At 38.6% G+C, this 18,084-nt stretch overlaps 1 protein-coding gene across 1 annotated transcript; it reads left to right on the plus strand.

Moving 5' to 3' along the window:
* Positions 1-3,333: 3,333 nt before the first annotated feature.
* On the plus strand, positions 3,334-16,926 carry LOC145402255 (mitochondrial glutathione transporter SLC25A40-like). The gene is made up of 7 exons (XM_080274380.1): positions 3,334-3,441; positions 6,302-6,489; positions 8,228-8,504; positions 9,285-9,383; positions 10,894-10,991; positions 12,077-12,137; positions 15,364-16,926. Exons 1-7 carry the CDS (start codon positions 3,372-3,374, stop codon positions 15,561-15,563), a joined length of 993 nt encoding a protein of 330 aa, XP_080130506.1. The 5' UTR covers positions 3,334-3,371; the 3' UTR covers positions 15,564-16,926.
* Positions 16,927-18,084: the final 1,158 nt, after the last annotated feature.

The following is an 18,084-nucleotide window of genomic DNA, read 5'->3' on the forward strand; positions in this document are numbered from 1 at the left end:
GATCTCCTTCCACACTCCACACCACCCCCTCCCTGACTCCCTCCCCCTTCCCACCCCCCTCACTTATACCCTCCACACCCAACCTCCTCCCAGACCCTCTCCCCCACCCTCACTTTACTCCTCCCTAACTCCCTCCCCCATCCCTCTCCCTGCCTAACCCCCTCCCCTACTGAGTGATTCACATTTACCTTTATTTACGGAAGGTACTGAGGTGATTTTAATGCTAGATGTTTATTCCAGTATAATAATAACAATAATAATAATAATAATAATAATAATAATAATAATAGTAATAATAATAATAACAAAGAGCAATTATGATGATGATGACGATGATAGTAGTAGTAGCAGTAGTAGTAATCGTAGTAGTTGTTGCTGTTGTAGTAGAGTAGTAGTAGTAGCAGTAGGAGGAGAAGGAGGAGGAGGAGGAGTAATAGCAGTACTAAATGAATGAAGGAATGAATGACTAAACAAAAATCTTTCTCCAAACACGCAGCCCTAAATACCTATCCTTCATAAGTCACTCTTCATCCACTCACTATCCCCCTAGAGAGAGAGAGAGAGAGAGAGAGAGAGAGAGAGAGAGTTTAAATTTTCCCCTCAGAACTCAACGCCTAGGATATATCATTTTCTTTTTTCTCATGGGTTTTTATATTCGTTTGTTTTCATCTGACGGGACTGGGCCACTCTCACAGCTTCAGTGCTAAATATTGATTGTATGAAATTGATAAGCCTCAGTTATGAGGATGAAGTGTCTCCGTAATTACTACTGTATACTCTATTCACTTCAAATACGTGTAAAATTGTCATCCCTCCATCCTAAATACTGAGCTGTAGCATTACTCGTAGAATATGGTGTTAGTCACGAAGAAGTGCTATGGAAAGGATATAGGGTCGTAGTACCGTCTTATTCTGCCACTGAGCTACAGGAAATAAGCTGCAACAGGGTGAAAATTTCGTTAATCGAAATCTCTCCATCCGAAAACCTAAGCTATAACAAATTAGCACTGGAATATGGTGCTAATCACGAAGAAGTTCGTTCGTTTCGTTTAAAGATTTCCTGCACAGACAGGTATAGTGCGGACTGGGCCATACATTAGCCCGGTCAATGGGATATGGGCTGGTTAAAAAAAGTGTAAGGGGGGAGGACAGGAACTGGGGATTGCCCAGCACACACGTCCTGTCTCATGGCTGGCTTTGTGGTGTGTGTGGCACGAAGAAGTGCTACAGAAAGGATACACAGTCGTAATATTCCCTCATTGTGTACCGAGCTGCGGGAAATAAACTGAAAAAGACCTACCGTAGATCTCCAAAATACACGTACTATTGGTGTAAATAATGCTGAGCTATAACAAGAAATTAACACTCAAATAGTATACTAGTCACGAAGAAGTGCTACAGAAGTCTCATTCCGCCACCAAGCTACGAGAAATACGCTGAAAAGAAAAGGAGCAAAAAGCCAGTTTAATCTGAACGAACACTAGGTTATTTTATGATTTATCGCGAGTGTCTAGTGAAGGAAGGGATGTTTTTTATGGGGCGTTAAATATTCCCTGTAAGTTATTTGTGCGAATTATGGCGATAGAAATGGAATATACTCGTTTATGACATGCGAGAGTGGTGTGTGAGTTTCTATGAGTGATCTAGTGCTGGCAGTAGGTGGAGGAGGAGGAGGAGAAAAGAGCAACATAATAATAATAATAATAATAATAATAATAATGATGATGATGATGATGATGGTGAGGAGGAGAAGGAGGAGGGGGAACCGGTGAAGAGGAGAAGTACGGTAGTAAAAGAAGAAGAAAGAGAAGGAGGAGCGGAAGAAGGAAGAGGAGAAGTAGTAGAAGAAGCAGAAGGAGGAAGAGGAGGAGGAGGAGGAGAAGAAGAACAAGAAAAGACGAAAGAGTAGTAGTAGCAGTAGTAGTAGCAGCAGCAACCCCAGGCTCATCTGAACGTAAACCCACCTAGTGGACTGCAAGGGTGAAGTCCTCCTCCAGTCCACTATCCTCCTTTCGGGGCAAAGGGAGAGTTGAGGGGGGTCTGTTTGACTGAGTAGTTGAGCAGCTTGGTTACATTAGTGCCACAACATGAAGGCATCACTCTTTTGCACCAAGAATGAGTAAAGAAAATTGCAGAGAGAGAGAGAGAGAGAGAGAGAGAGAGAGAGATTAAAACTACAAAATGATCTCAGTCATAAAAAGGTGCCATGGAAAGGCTAACCGTTGTATTACCTGCCACTGAACCACGGGAAGGAAGTAAACTGCAATGGGACAAAAATCTCCGGCAAGTTAAATATAAATAAATAAATAAATAAAATTAATCAAAATAAAAAAATATTACATCATGCAGGCACACAAATTGCAACCTTCATACCTCCTGGTGCTCTGCCTACGATTTTACTTTTTTTTTCCTTTTTCCGGGATTTACTCTGTTCACTCCTCCCTGAATGAGTCATTCAAGGAGGAGTGAACAGACCGACATAATAATATGTAGCAGAAAAGTCCAATGAAAAGGATGTAGAGCAGAGTTATTTTTGTATTCAAAGCGAGTGAACTACCGTATAACAAAATCACGAAGATCAATTCCGTCAAAACTATACACTTTTCACTATCTCGGCCTTGAATTTACGTATCTCCATCTTGAATGCTGATATGAAACAACAGATAAACACCAGAATATGATGCTACTAATGCAAGGACGTAAAGTCGTAGCATTATCAGATTTTGCCACTAAGCTATGTGAAAAAGACAGTTATGGAGAGTGCAAGGAAAGTAAGACCTCCCATTGCTCTTCTTCTTTCTGCAAGAACAAAATTAATCAATGTTATGAGTAAAATTATCGTGAGTTATTTTGTTTTGAAGGAAGAACATTCTTCTTTTTCCTGCGTGTTCACTTTACATGCCCATGCCCCCTTAAAGGGTTCTTGGGCCACCCTTATATAAACCTGGCCTGCCCAGTTTTTTATAATCCTAGCTATGTTCCTGAATATTATGTAATCATAGCAGACTGTCAAGCCATAATTAGCAGGGGAACATGGCGGTCTGGTGGCGTCGTCCTGGCACATGCGCAAGTTGAAAATTGATTCACATCCACGGTATGTTCTTTCGATAATAAAGAAATAAAAAGGTACCTCTTCCCCATTTTATTTATACATATTTATATAAGTGAGTGTTTTCGCAATATCAAAATATATTTAGTAAGCTCAGAATCATTGGCATAAAAATAGGTGTAAGACTTTTACCGGATACAGTTGAAGACATCCTTGGCAATCTACCTCGTGCCGTACTCGCCCAGTAAACATTTATATAATGCAAACCAGATAACGTTTATAACTGTATTAGTGTGTGCAGTAACAGAAGGGAGGCAGCAGTATGTCAGACCTCAGCCCTGTCCATCAGATGATCTCATCATGTACTGGGGCTGTTATTACATCGCTATTTAGTAAGTTGCAACTGCTTATTCTTATGCCATGTCATGGTTACAAAATTCATATTTTGTGTTACTGGTGGTAAATGTAGCACTTGACAAGTATCATTAAGCCTCTTAAACTGTTGTACAATGCCAGAGCTTCCACTAAGCAGCAGGCAAATTCACAGTACTTTCTTACATACATGAAAGAGCCTAACTGATGAGAGTTCATCGTGTTACTAAGGCCCCATTTACATCACGGAATATATGTGAAGTTAGGCATGCACTACCCACAGTTTCCTTCTTAGAATCTGATTAAAAGTGGGATGTGAAAAGCACTCAGGGAATAATTTGAACATCTGATTATAAGTGGTATGTGAAAGGCACTCTGGGAATAGTTTCATCTGAAAATGTGGGATGGAAAGCACTGTGGGTGGGGATCTTAGTATTTTTTTAGGTTTGGACATTGGGGAATTTCAAATACTGTATTAACCTCCTCAGTCTTCAGATCTCCTTATCTGGAGTGTTTTGAACTGTTGAACGCCCAATTGGAAATTAATAATACCGTCATAAATGATTTTACAAATTTTTTCGGTGTTTTGGAACAGCCTATGTCAGGAAATCTTTCACATGTCATGACAGGGCTCCTGTTTGTTCGTACGTTCATTATTAGTTGCCAGTCAACGTGTGCTGTGGTTGACCATGTTTTTTTAGGGGACAGCTGATTGGTGCTTTTGTTTTCATCTCCACCAGTCACAGGTTGGCATAACTGGTGGTCACTTCGCGCCGGATAATTTGCATTTCAGTATCAGGATGGCATCTCCGTTTTCTGGCCGTGAGAGTAATTGCAAAATTTCACAGGGATTATTCAGACAAATCTGACGCTACAGTATTAAGTTTTTAAGACATTATGGTGTTCTGGCAGCTCAGGTAACTGTAAAAATCCGTGTTGCTTCAGAGATGATAAACTTATTTGTTTTTTTGGCCATAGCAACCCCATTCCAAAAACAAAAACAAAAGAGAAGAAAGTTTGATTGCCAAGTGTCTGATTTTAAGGGTACTTGATGTGGGTAAGCTAGGTTAGTATAGGTTCAGCTGGGTTAGGTAAGGTTAGGTTAAGGATTTAGGCTAGACATGCAAACTACTGGTATGTTTTCCGATGTTTTTTTATGAGTTTTGAACAGTTCTGACCATTATTTCTATTAGAAAGTGCTAGTTTTTGTGATTTTGCCCTAGCAAATCCCCAAGGTGGGGATGGAAGAAAATTGCAAAAACTAGCGATTTATGATAGAAATGAAGGTCAGAATCGTTCAGACCACATCAGAAGCCACTGGAAAAACATTGTTTTGCATGTTGAAATCCAGAGATGTCTGAAACTAAAAAATTTACTAGGATTTTTTCCCCCAACATGGAATGGGGAGAAACATCAGAGAACATTCAGTACCATCCAAGTCCCTACCCCCATGAATTTGAGATTATCAGATACATAAATAGGTTTTAAGTGACAGCCATTTCATTTAAGGTAGACCACAGAATTTGGAATGTATTCTTTTGCTGCTATCCCACAAGTTTAGAGAAATTTAGTGGATGAAAATTTATTGCAGTAATGTGAACAGTGATACCCAGCTGTACACTTCCACAATACTGTACTGTATATACTTTTACCATCTCTAAAGCATGTCAGTATACCTTTGGCCAAGAAAAAAGGAAAGATCAGGCATCAAGACAATCATGAATAGGTTGCAATAGTGTCACCGTTTGTTACTGTATACAGTACCTTTCTAATGTCACTGTCTCTCCCTGTCTGTCTGTCTGTTTTACCTCAATAGAGTATTACAGTATATGTCTATAAAATATATCAGTAGGCTTGTTGGGATCATACATCATTTTTAGTTGGAAAGGGATGGTCAGGCTTGAGGTAAAACATTTTCTGTACTGCATTTTTTTTTTTTATTATTATACAAGAAATAGTTTAGAGGAACCAAGATACACGGATTTAGGATAAAAGGAGAACAAGGTGAACACATTAGCTATGTAAATCAGAGGATCATTGTATTGTGGTCCTAGTATGGTATTAATTTAACAATACACCAGGTGCTGGACACTCTCTGAGCAGATAGTCAGCACCAGTTGGTCACCAGATCTTTTATTCTTATACGGTACATTATGCATTTCAGAGTGCTATGCTTGAAAACTGAATAAACCAACAGAAACTGCCACTTTTGATTCTGTATGGGTTTCTAGTCATAGCCTTTGTGTTGCAGTGTTAATTAAATGTAGCAAACTGGGGGGGGAGGGGGGGGGAGTTTACTGTCTGTAGTTTCCATTAGACTTGAATCATATTTGGCCTGAATTATTGTACTCAGTGTTCTCTGAATGTATTAAAAACCAGTTTGAACCACAGTTTCCAATAAACACCACTTATATATCTCATGCTGTGTGTTGCTACATTCTGTGGGAGGCAAGCAGAACTAAGACATCTGCTGTGAAAGACAAATACCATATAACTGAATACAGTGTTTCATGATTATTACATGACGTTTCATCTGTGCTATATTAATAGGCATTTCTAAGGTAGTCTGTTTCACCAACCTGTACTTTTGACATCTACCTCTCCAGCTTCATCCAGATTGTCTGCCAGGTACAGTATTTGCTTTATCATTTCTTGCTGCATCAAGAGCATAGGAGCCCAGGGCTAGTCTGCTTAGTTGAGATATTTAAGGTGAGAGTGACCTGTTAACTGCTCCTGACTAATGGTATAATGTGAGCAGCAAACTCCAACCATTCTTCAGATGTTAACCCTCTTGAACCACATGTGGTTGGAATGCTGTAACCTGCTAGACCACCAAGCTACCATCAAGTACACATGCTTAAAACCTTTTGTGTGTTTCAGTGACACCATTTGATGTGGTGAAGGTTCGCCTACAAGCCCAGCAGCGTGCGGAACTAAGTCGTACATGCTTCCTCTATTGCAATGGCTTGATGGACCACCTGTGTAAATGTGCACCCAGCATCTGCACTAACCCAGAACATGGTGCATGGTATGAACGACCTGTCCCTGTTCACCTTAATGGAACAGTGGTAAGACTTGGCAGCAACCTTTTTCATGTATGCAGCACTTTACTGTAGCCAGGTTAGGGAAAAATTGTAAATTAGTTTTAGAAGTAGTAACTGAACTTTTGGATTTAGATTATGCAGATGATATAGTTTTGATTTGTGATGGGCCAGAAGAGATGCAGAGAGTGTTGGACTGTTTGGTGAGTGAAGGTCGCAAGGTGGGTTTGGTTATTAATTGTGGAAAAACTGAAATGATCAATATGAATATGGAAAATGCGCAGGAATGTGTAATTGGAGGTATGGTTGTAAAGCAAGTTGATAGGTTTAAATATTTAGGTACTTATTTAGCCAAGGATGGTTCTTTGAACTTTCAATTCGAGGAAAGGTTAAAGAAGGCTAATCAGGCAATGGGAATGCTTAAAAATATTTGGAATAATAACAATTTCTCTGTGCATACAAAAATCAAACTTTATAAGGTAATGGTTAGGAGAATCTTAATTTATGGACACGAGTCTTGGTACAGCACAGTGACTATGGAAAATAAATTCTTGGTGTTTGAAAATAAAGCACTTAGAAGAATATTAGGAGTTAAGTGGTGGGAAAGGATACCAAATAGTAGAATTAGAGAAATAACGGGAGTGCAGCCGATCGGTGAATATGTTAGATTCTCACGATGGAAGTGGCTAGGACATGTGTATAGGAGACAGGGAATAGTACGAGGTACACCAGGGTGGGTGGCACTTGGTAGGAGAGGTAGAGGAAGGCCAAAAGAGACGTGGGTGAGGACAATGAGACGGGAAGCTGGAGATGAGTGTTGGGGAGATCTTGAGGAGTTAGCACAGGATAGGATGTGGTGGTGTGAGTTCATTGAGGCCCTATGCATCCCCGAGGGTGCCACAGGAAATGATTGATTGATTGAACTGAAGTTTAATAGGCTGTATTTTAAAAATTTGCTTTGAGCTTAAAAGGCAGTTCCAAAAGAAAAAAAGATAAAGAAAAAAAAAAAAAAAAAAATTTATCTATCTATCTATAGCCCGATGCCCTAATCCCGCAAAGGGTGGCCGCAGACAAAACGCCTCCAAGTCACTCTGTCACCCAACATTTGACTCCCCTCCCCCCAACTCACCCCCCCCTCCCTCATATACCTCTCAACTCCATCCCTCCACCTCATCCTCGGTCTACCTCTCCCTCTCCCTCCCTCCACCTCACCTACATACACCCTCTTAGTCAGTCTTTCATTCTCCATTCTCTCCACATGTCCAAACCACCTCAGTGTATTTCTCCTAATCTTTTCAACCACCCTCTAAATTTTAAATAAAACAGACCACTAGTACGTGGGCTTAAATTTTCAAGCTGTTAAAATTAACTTGCTTTCAGATATTGAGGTAAATATTGGAATAAAATCATCATTGTGGTCACTGCATTTTCAAGCCATTGCAGCCAAAGCAATACTACATACTGGTAGCCGACTGCAGACCGGTATTAATTCATTGAGAATCCTTGTTATTCCTGAGTTCTGTTGTCATTTTCATACTGTAAACTGGTATTAAATGTAAATGGAATTGACATTGTATATATTTTTACAAAATAGCACACACATATACTCTACAGTATTTTGAATCATATTCATTCAAGGCATGTTGTGCTTTGTAAAGTATTGTTAAACTTTATTCCTCCAAGCTGGACTTCTACTGATTGAAGGGATGTTTTAATTTGGAATTGTTTCAGTATCTTTTATGCTGAACCTTTGCCTTCTCACCAGGATGCATTCGTCAAAATCAGCAAGCAAGAGGGCATACAGTCACTATGGTCAGGCCTCTCTCCGACTTTAATTGTAGCGGTACCCAACACAGTCATCTACTTCACCACATACGAGCAGCTTCGCACAGTCTTTCAGAGGCACTTCAGCAGCCAAGATAACCCATCCTCCTTGGCTGGTGGGATGGCAGGTGGACTGGCTAGAACCTGGGCTGTGACAGTAGTGTCACCATTTGAGCTTATCCGCACAAAAATGCAAGCCTCCAATATTTCTTATAGTGGTAAGTTGGCAGGTAATGTGAAATACAGTCAGCAAAACAAGTGTCTCTTCTCAAGGTTTGATGAATACATAGCAGAAAAGTCAAACCATCTGTGACACTCATTAATTGGGATATGACTGATGGTAGCCAGTCATCCACTACGAGGTACCTCAAAAAAATAACTCGATATTAAATTCACATCAGTTACAAAAAACTGTGATCATCACCTACAGCAACAGTTATGACTTGTGATTATCAAACACAGATATGCTGGTCTTGATTTACATATGCACCATTAAGGCAAATGGCTATATTTTGCAGGTCAAAAAGTCACGTCAACACATTATAGTAAATGTACCGACATTTAAAAATCGTAAAACTCTCTGCAACTTGCACCCTGTACATGCGCCTGTCAGTTTAAGGAGCCTGTTTTTTTTTCTTTTAAGCACTCACTAAATACTGTAACAGAAAAGTTACCTCAGAGTTCCACTGAAACCTATGAAGGTGATTTGTTAGTTTTTTTAATAACTTCATCACTTACTTTTAATGATTACCTGCACAGAAATCAGTTCTCACCAAACCACCATATGTTATTAAATAAATCCTGCTTCACTAACACTTTAGCAATATAGAAATCTGTACTTGCCAGTCACTAAAATGTATTAATGTACAGTACTTGCCAAATAGTTACACTGAGTTACTGAATAGATCATACAGCACTGTCTGACACATTAGCTACTGTACATGTAAGTTCGTACTCACCAACTTCAGCCTCTAATGAAGCACCTCACACCCTTACAGAGGTGACCAAAGTGTTAAGGACGCAAGTCACAAATAGTGGCATCCAGAGCTTGTGGCGAGGATGGGTGCCCACTGTCCTACGAGATGTCCCGTTCTCAGGTTTGTATCGTGGTGATCTGGAGGAAAGGGATATTTGCATTACAGTTTTGGTACGAGAAATAAATATGTATTTTAACACAGTATTGTTATATATTAATGATACAACAGGGTGAATGGAGAGCGAATGAGTTTGTACAGTATGTCCCATGTCACTAGGCATGCTGTTGCCAAGTTTCCTTTTGTGTTTTCTCTTTCTTTCGATTTTGGAACATGCGTCACCCAGTCCATTGGTTGGAAAAAAGAGAGGGGGGGGGGGAGAGAGAGATTGGAATGTTGGTGATAGAATGTCACCTTCTTTAGTTGTTGTTGACACATTAACACAATATATAAGTGTGATACAGAGAAACCAAGAGAAAGTTATATTCCTGACTGGTTTTGTTCTGAAGATGCTGATTGGCTTAATGGGTTAACATACTGTATGTTGCATCTAGCTCATTCAGTTCCAAATCCTATTTAAACTTAAGATAATCTGGAAATAGCAAGACTTAACTCAAAAGCGTGTCATCTAAGGAAAGAGGTAAAAAAAAAAAAAAAAAAAAAAAGTAGGTCATATATAACAATAAATTTCTATACCATAGTCCCTTTCCTGCATGCTATCCCACTTACATCAATAACCACTATCACCAGTAAGAGTTTTTGTGGTACTGTAAAGTCAGTGGTGCTGAAACAAAGTGAAAACAGTAAATATGATAACAGCCAAGCCCATTTTACTCCATTTGAGGTGTATGGAACTAGGGCTAGACTACTATAGTCCAGTACCGTATATGTGACGATAGATAATTAGTCAACTTTCGGTGTTAAAAATAAAATTAATAATAATTACCTCTTGAGGCTCATACTAATATAAGACCATCACTCCGAGAAGGGTATTGTAGCCACTAGACCATGAGGCAATATCTAGTTGTTAGACCAAGTTACTCCTTAATAATCTCTGCATTGCATTTGGAACTTCAGTATGAGATGGGATGGATCTTCATTGTTCTTAAGATACCTGATACCTGGTGTAGCCTCTTAAATTCTTTAGCTCAGTGACATTTTTCCATTTTAACCAGTCCACTACCAGATAATTTTATGCAGATGGCATAACCACTTCAGTCCAGTGGCATATTATTCTCTTCAGTCGCTTCAACACTAAATCTTCTTGTTCTTCCAATATGAGTCTCTAGTTATGAAAAGGTTAATGATTGTTATATTGAACCCCTCCACATGGAAAAATAACTCATAAGCTTAATAAAACCATCTGAAGGTAACAAGAATAAAATAAAAATGACTTCCTCAGACTGTATGGGGTTGCATTAAGGCTGTTTTGAAATCTGTCTAGATGGAAAAGTCCCAGATGCTGAATGAAACCATCTGAAGGTAGTAAAAATAAATAAATCAAATAATAATGGTGATGATGATGATGATGATGTCTTGTGGCTGTAGGGGTTAAATTCTCATCTAAAGGCAGCAAAAATTAAATAAAAGTGCTATTCTCTGACAGTGCTGTGAACTCCATGTTGTCTTTCAGTGCTGTATTGGCTGACATATGAAGAGCAGAAGATCCTAATGAACCAACAGCAGCCCACGTTTGAATTTACCCTGTGTGCTGGGGCCATTTCAGGAGGGGTGAGTAGGCAGCTGTACAGGTAGTCAATAACATACAGTGTACAGTCGATACATGCTAATTGCCACCCTTTTTTATTTATTTATTTTTATTTTTTGGATATTAATGGCAGTTATCCATATATAGTAAGTCCTTGTTATAAGCCATCCTTTTTTATTTTTCATTTATTTATACAGTATACATTTTTTGTCTTTAATGGTAGCTTCCCATACACAATAAGGCCTTGTTCAAAGCCATCCTTTATTTATGTATTTTTGTTACTAAGTCTGCTGTAGATTACCAAAAATTGTTTATTAATATTCCATTGCTGCATATAAGGCTCATTTACCTGTTGCCCTTAGTTTACAGTACCAGTTGTATAGAAAAGATTATTAAAAAAAAAAAACTTACAGTATAATGATAATTGCCTTTGCTTTATGTAGGTTTGTGTTACGGAAAACTTGGCTTGACATGATCACTAAAAAATTATACTTTTTTTTTTTTTTTTTTTTTTTTTTCCTCACTGGGCTTTTCTCTCTGTTTATACTGTACACTCTTTAACTCAGAGTTGCTTTCTAGTGCAATTTTTAGTTCAAGCACACAAGGAATGAGATGTTAGAGTATCCTAAGAGTATTAGCAGCATTTTCTGTTTTTTTTTTTTTTTTTTTTTAATGGCATTTGCTTAGTTCCATTTTAAGTAGAAATACATTTTACTTAGTAACATGTAAACCTAACCAAAATAAACTGTGACAGTAAATCTTTAGTGTCCAATCAAGAGAGTAGGGGCTTAGGGCTGTGTTACTCATTCCATTGATATATTTTCTCTTTTATCTTTGCCATCACCAGCCAATTTATTCAGCTTAGGAGAGACATTTCAAACAAGAAAAGTCAGATATTGCCTTCGTTAACCCGTACCACATGAAGTTTCCCAAAGCTGAATAAAATAATATAGAAAAAGAAATTGGAGTATATGGTGCTAGTCAGTTTGAATAATGATAGATGACAATAGTGGTAATGATAGATGATGATGGTAGTGGTGGTTGTGGTGATGGTGATAATTTTATCCAGTACTTTGAGGCAGAAATTGAAATCCACATTATTTTTCAGATTGCAGGCACACTAACTCTGCCTCTAGATGTGATAAAGACACACCGTCAGATTGAACTCGGTGAGGAGATATTCTCAGGTCAGCCTGAACCACCACACCCCTGCTTTGTTCTAACACTGATTGCTACAGTCGGGTGGGGAATGCAGGAGTGGCAGCCACTATGGACAGCCATGAGCATAAGTTTACTGACAACCCCCTGCCAGCATTGTGTCCTGTCTTTCATATTTCTCATTCCCCCCCAAACAACAGAGCGTACTTTTCCTTCTCGTGCTATTTTATTGTGTGCTTCATATTGTCATAACATACAACAGTTCTTGTAACACCTTGCATTGACATACCTGGCTAAGAAGTGTTATTGAACTTTTCCTCATTGGTGTACATTACAGTATAATTATACTAATATTGCTTGTTCACTGATGTACACTGTTATAGACACATTAACCTGTTAGACTGTACTAATGTTCACTAGCATGCAGCACAGTAGTTGGGACTTCTGTAAAACCACATTCTTGTTTGAGCACTGAATACTAGTTTGGTGGGGAATGTAGCAGTGGTCGTCAGTAGAGACATAAATTTGGAAGATTGTAATATTATTTGGTCACTAATATTGTTGAAAGTTCATTAAAAACTAGTAGTCACATGTTAGAGTAGGGAACTGCAGACTGAGACAACCCAATGTCAGTTGTAGGCTAGGGCGGAAAACAGTCAAGGGGTTTGAACATTATTAGAACAGTATTTAGTGATCTTCCACAACACTCACTGACATCACAAAAACACACCTGCCTTTTGATTGGCATGAAGGACTGCCAAGTGATACGTCGTCATTTTCTAATGCACCACATCAGACTTTGGACATTGGAAAAGTACCATAGCCAAATCTCAGAGATTGTAAGCTGAAGTTTTCATTTTCATGGCTGGCTGCATGCTTGGCCATGTTGGCTGGGCAGTAAATATTTTATACTATTTGACTGATTCTTTTTCCCAAAAGTACATTGCTTTTATTGCCATACGGCACACACTATTGTTTTCCAAATTATCACTCTATCTTACAGGTGGATAAATGAAATAAAAATCAAGAATATGACTACATTTCATCTCTTTGAATTAAGAAAAGCATTTTATAAAAATATTCTTTGCCTTGTAACTGAAAACTTCCCACAGCCATAAAGATTTAACAGTAAATTTAGAAGCAGATTATCGTAAGTTATCCAATTGTAGTTTTGGAGTTTGGTACAACCAGTAGTTCCTAAAGAAAACAATAAAATAAAAATTAGGGAAAGCATATCTGAGCCAGCAGCTTTAGGCATGTCTCCTGCTGCTTCTTTGACCCTGCGAATGGGTAGAGTGTTTTGTTATGTTTCGTGGAACCTGTAATCCTACTATGACTCGTGAGAACATGGCGCAAATCACTTGAATGTTTTTCATATTAACTGCTTCTGGAAGTGTTATGAAACTGTTCACATTACCAGTGACTTTGTAGAGTCAGCGAGGCAGTACTAGAGTTGTGTTGACTATGAATGGGTTATTGGTGACAATACAGTAGTAACTTTTGCAGGCTCCTTTGGCTCACTCTGAGCCAAATACAGTCATTGGGCATTTGGTGGACTGGAATGTTAGAGTCATCCCCACCATGAAAGGGCTCACAAGAATTACAAGAAGGGTTTATTTAGCTCAAGAAAAGAGTGACATGGGCTTGAAAGGCACTGATCAGGAGCCATGATCTTGTCAGTTATGGAAATTTCATGGCACCCCTTCTTCAGCAATTTGTTTATGTATACAGCACATCAAACAGTATTGTCTGATGTGTTTTGTTTATATATATATATATATATATATATATGCTATCTTATTACTGAAAAGGTACTAACATACTATACAAAAGACAGGTGTAGTATCCAAAGTTGTTGTCATTGCTCTACCCTGGTCTGTCTGGCTGAGCAGACGGAGTGGAAGGAAGCATAGTCCTCGAGAGGGTGTGCTGCTTGCTAAATGTGGTAGAATTCCCAGTCTGGGAGTATTGTCCAAGGCCAGCTACCAGGCCTTGACCCTGTGGTAGTACTTTCCAGGATAATGGTAACCACTCTGATACCTTTTTTTTGGTGGGTTAATGAGTGCTACACCATGCCCAAGGGTGACCTAGGATTATGCAGGGCAGGGGCAATCATCTCCCCAGACGTGAACACTTGCTTCTGGTGCATACCCTAGATATACAAAGTAAAGCTAGAAAGTTGCACTTTGGTTTTAAAGAAGCCTCCCGCTGCCAGTAGAGCGTTAAGGGAATTGAACCTGGGTTTTCCTTTCATATCCGACTCATATGCCCTAAGGAGATAAGTAGCCTTGCACTTTGTCTTCACATTCCATGTGAATGTAGGATATGGGTTAGGATGTTTTTGTTTTATGCAAGGGTATAAATAGTTTGTAGCAATAAAAACTTCATCCTCACCCTGCTAATCTGGATTTCTATCTTGTTTTGAGGAGATGGGGGGGGAAAAAATAAAAAGTTATTGTGAATTGTTTAAGCCATGACACCACCGTACATACTGACTTGTTATTAATGAAATAGTAGCATGATTCCAGAAGAGTATTTTTACCGTAAAAATTATTCCATTGTGCAAGTCAAGTGAGGCATTACCACCGTAATCATCGAGGAACCTAATAAATCGGAAAGGATAAGCACCAGCCACCCTGACCTCTTCAGCCTGGTTATGTGTTTTTCATTTTATTGTCATTGCCTTCAGATGATTTCATTCAGTCTAGGGGAGGCCTCTTGTTACCTCCACCAAGGAGGTTATGTTTTTTGCCGGCATTTATTTGTCTGTTAGCAGGATTACTCAAAAGTTAAGAATGGATTTTGCTGAAATTTTTTGGATGAGTAGGGTTTGGCCCAAGGAACAGTCAGTTAGATTTTGGTGGTATTCTGGAGTATCATCCAGATCCAGACATTTTTTAAAGGATTCTGTACCATTGTGGGATGGTGGTAGTTTCAACCTTTTTGCCTGTAACTCGATAAATAATGCCTACAATGCTTGCACAAAAATTACAAGATGACATCTCCACAAGATCTACAACACACTCCACCTTGGCAGAGGTTTGCAATCTTGGATTGCTCTTGTTGTGATTGGGTTCATACAGTAAAAGGATGTGGTAGTACTGTAATGATAAAATACTGTATATCATCAGAGAGAAGGGGTGAAGTTGTATCATCTCATTACACCACCAGTTTGGGGCAGGATTTTAATTCAGTTTAAAAGACATGTTTCCTTCAGAGCATTTTCCCCCTTAACAGAAAATGGTGGTAAGAACTCCGGCTCTACCAAGCACATGTTGAAGGAGATCTACCGGCGCCAGGGGATCCGAGGACTCTTCTCTGGCCTGGTCCCTCGGCTAGCCAAGGTCATGCCTGCCTGTGCTATAATGATATCCTCCTACGAGTATGCTAAGAAGGTCTTCAGGCATCATCGGCAACAGCTGGCTGTGGAACAATAACGTTAATGGTTTATCTGCTTTGTTGCTGTGTTGAGTGCTTTTAGCCCTTCTCATCTATGGTACAGTAAGAATCCTTTTATTTATAGTTAATTGGATTGCCAGGCCAGAGGAATAATTCAGTACAGAATATTAATACAGTTTAATATACACAGAACATTATGTTGCTTACAATTAACTGCGACTGTTGCCTCTCAGAGAAGAAGTTTTTATATGTCAGTAAATTTTGGTCAGATTTTTACCTAATTTAATAGCGGTATACAAGTGCGCAGCACACACAAATTTGGCTATATAGTCTTTGAAGGGTGGGGGATGAAAAAAATGGATAATTGGGGAATCAAATTAAAGGGTTCTAACTGTACAGTACACTGCTTTGTTATTCTTTTCCATTTGTCCAGCAGTTTTATTTGCCTTGGCTACATTGTTCTCTTCTTGGCCAGTATGTATTTATTGTTAGATTCTCACACTTCAGGATCTGTACCTGAATATAATGGAAATGTGTTAGTTGTCTGGGAAATATGGTACATAGGTCATTAATTCCACGAGGGCATAATCAGTAGAAGTCACTGCAAACAATGTAAAACAGTCAGCAGAATCTCTAACCCACAAGTGTTGCAAATGGAACTCAGTCATATTAAATATTAATATATCTTTGTGTGGGAGATTTACAGTATGCATCTTGGGCGGAACAGAGAGCTCAGTGTTTGAATGATGAAGTAATTGATATAAATGACAAACTAATTGATATATGACCCATTTCACTGGGCATTCTGTTGATAGTTCTCCAGCTTTGTGCTTCCCTTTCCTATGTCGAGATTTTACGCACCTTATTTTTTTGTTGGAAACGGTGAGGATGGTGATGCAATTTGAAGGTTGTGATAAATGCTGCTGCTAAGCAAATTTGACAACAGAAGAATGAACCTGTATATGTGAATTTTACTTGTAAGGGTATGCATGTGACTGCTGTTAAAGAAAATGTTATATGTTGAAGATTAGTGAATGAATTTATGATGTTAAAGTTATAATGTTGTATCAGTTTGATGTACAGTAATGCGAGGTTGGCAGTAGCATCAATTTTTATTTGATTTTTTTTTTCCCCTTGATATGACCAGTACATTAGCCCCTTCAGTACAGTGACATTATTTGTATTAATAGTGGGTTACTGTATCCAGCTTAGGGCATATGTGTTTTAGTGAAAGATATCACGACTCAAAGGGATTATAAAGTCTATACAGTATTAATCTCCCTAGTCAGAAAAATCTCTCATAAGTTAAATAATATCATATAGATATTGCAAGCGTAAAATAAAAATGACGACTGTGGGCTGGAATTAATAGTTGTGTGTAGGTAATGACAATGCATAATAGGAGGGACTTTTCTAAAAAAAAAAGTAATAATAATACTTGTGATTGATGTGTAGTTTTATTTCACTTTGTTACAATTCTTAACCATTGACTAATATTACTTGCCATTACACATGTGGTGTATAAAGTTTGTGAGGAGGGATGAGTTGGGATTGATGTGCTCATGTACAGTAGATGACTCAGGATTCCCCCTACCCCCACCCCACCCCGCCAATGATGTGATACTAGTGTTTTGTAGTAGCAAATATGTAGACTCCGAGATGGAATGGCATTAATAACCCCTTGAATCTGATGACTTAAATGTCAGCACCAACTTGCTTAGCCCTGGGCTTCTACGCTTCTCATGGGGCTGATGATGATGCTTCCTGCTATACCCCTTTCACTCTAACTTGGCCTCAAATTGTTATATCTCCATTTTGAATGCTGAGTTGTAACAAGAGATCAACACTTAATATATGATGTTAGTCATGAAGTGTTATGGAAAACATGCAGAGCTGTGGTATTGTCTTTTTCTACCATCAGCCAGTGTGAAAATGCTCCCAGAGGACAAAAATTTGGCCAAGTTAAGGTGAAATGAGTATTGTACCTGATTATATTCATTCAGCTTAAAAGAGCTCTAATACTGAAGTTAATTAAGGTTATACTTAACAGTCGTTGAAAATTTCTTGTAAGCTGACTAAAGTCACCAGAAAAGGGCAACAACTAAAATAAAAATGCCATTGGATTGAAGGGATAAAATATAAGATCATGAGGGCAAAGTAAGCCCTCAATATTTTACTCTCTTTGGTGAAAATCATGATGACAACAAAATATGACTTCCCTCCTCCCTCCACATTCTCGCTGGATACACTCTGTAACATGGTATTCAGGCTAACTACATCTAATAGTCGCACCTTCTCCATTAATGACCTAAGAAATTGAGGTCTTGTATTCACATAAGTGCTATCAGTTTCAGCTCCTATAGTCCAAAAAAATTTTTAAAATATATTCTTGTTGCCTCTAAATGATTTAATTGAACTTAAGTTGTGGTCACACAAGGATGTTTATGAGCAATTCTTACTTCCTGAATTGGGTTTTCCATTTGACACGCTATAATTCAAGAGTTTTCTGGGCAATTATTTGTGAACTGTTTTGGTACAACCGTGTTTGTATTTACATGA

The sequence above is a fragment of the Coenobita brevimanus genome, chromosome 57, assembly GCF_032717465.1.
Source record: "Coenobita brevimanus isolate Jiangsu-jjx chromosome 57, ASM3271746v2, whole genome shotgun sequence".
Lineage (NCBI taxonomy): Eukaryota > Metazoa > Arthropoda > Malacostraca > Decapoda > Coenobitidae > Coenobita > Coenobita brevimanus.

Coding starts and splice junctions, on each gene's coding strand:
- LOC145402255 (XM_080274380.1), top strand. CDS start 3,372: ATGTCAGACCTCAGCCCTGTCCATCAGATGATCTCATCATGTACTGGG. Junction 8,505..9,284: donor CTCCAATATTTCTTATAGTG/GTAAGTTGGCAG, acceptor ACACCCTTACAG/AGGTGACCAAAGTGTTAAGG. Junction 12,138..15,363: donor ACACCGTCAGATTGAACTCG/GTGAGGAGATAT, acceptor CCCCCTTAACAG/AAAATGGTGGTAAGAACTCC.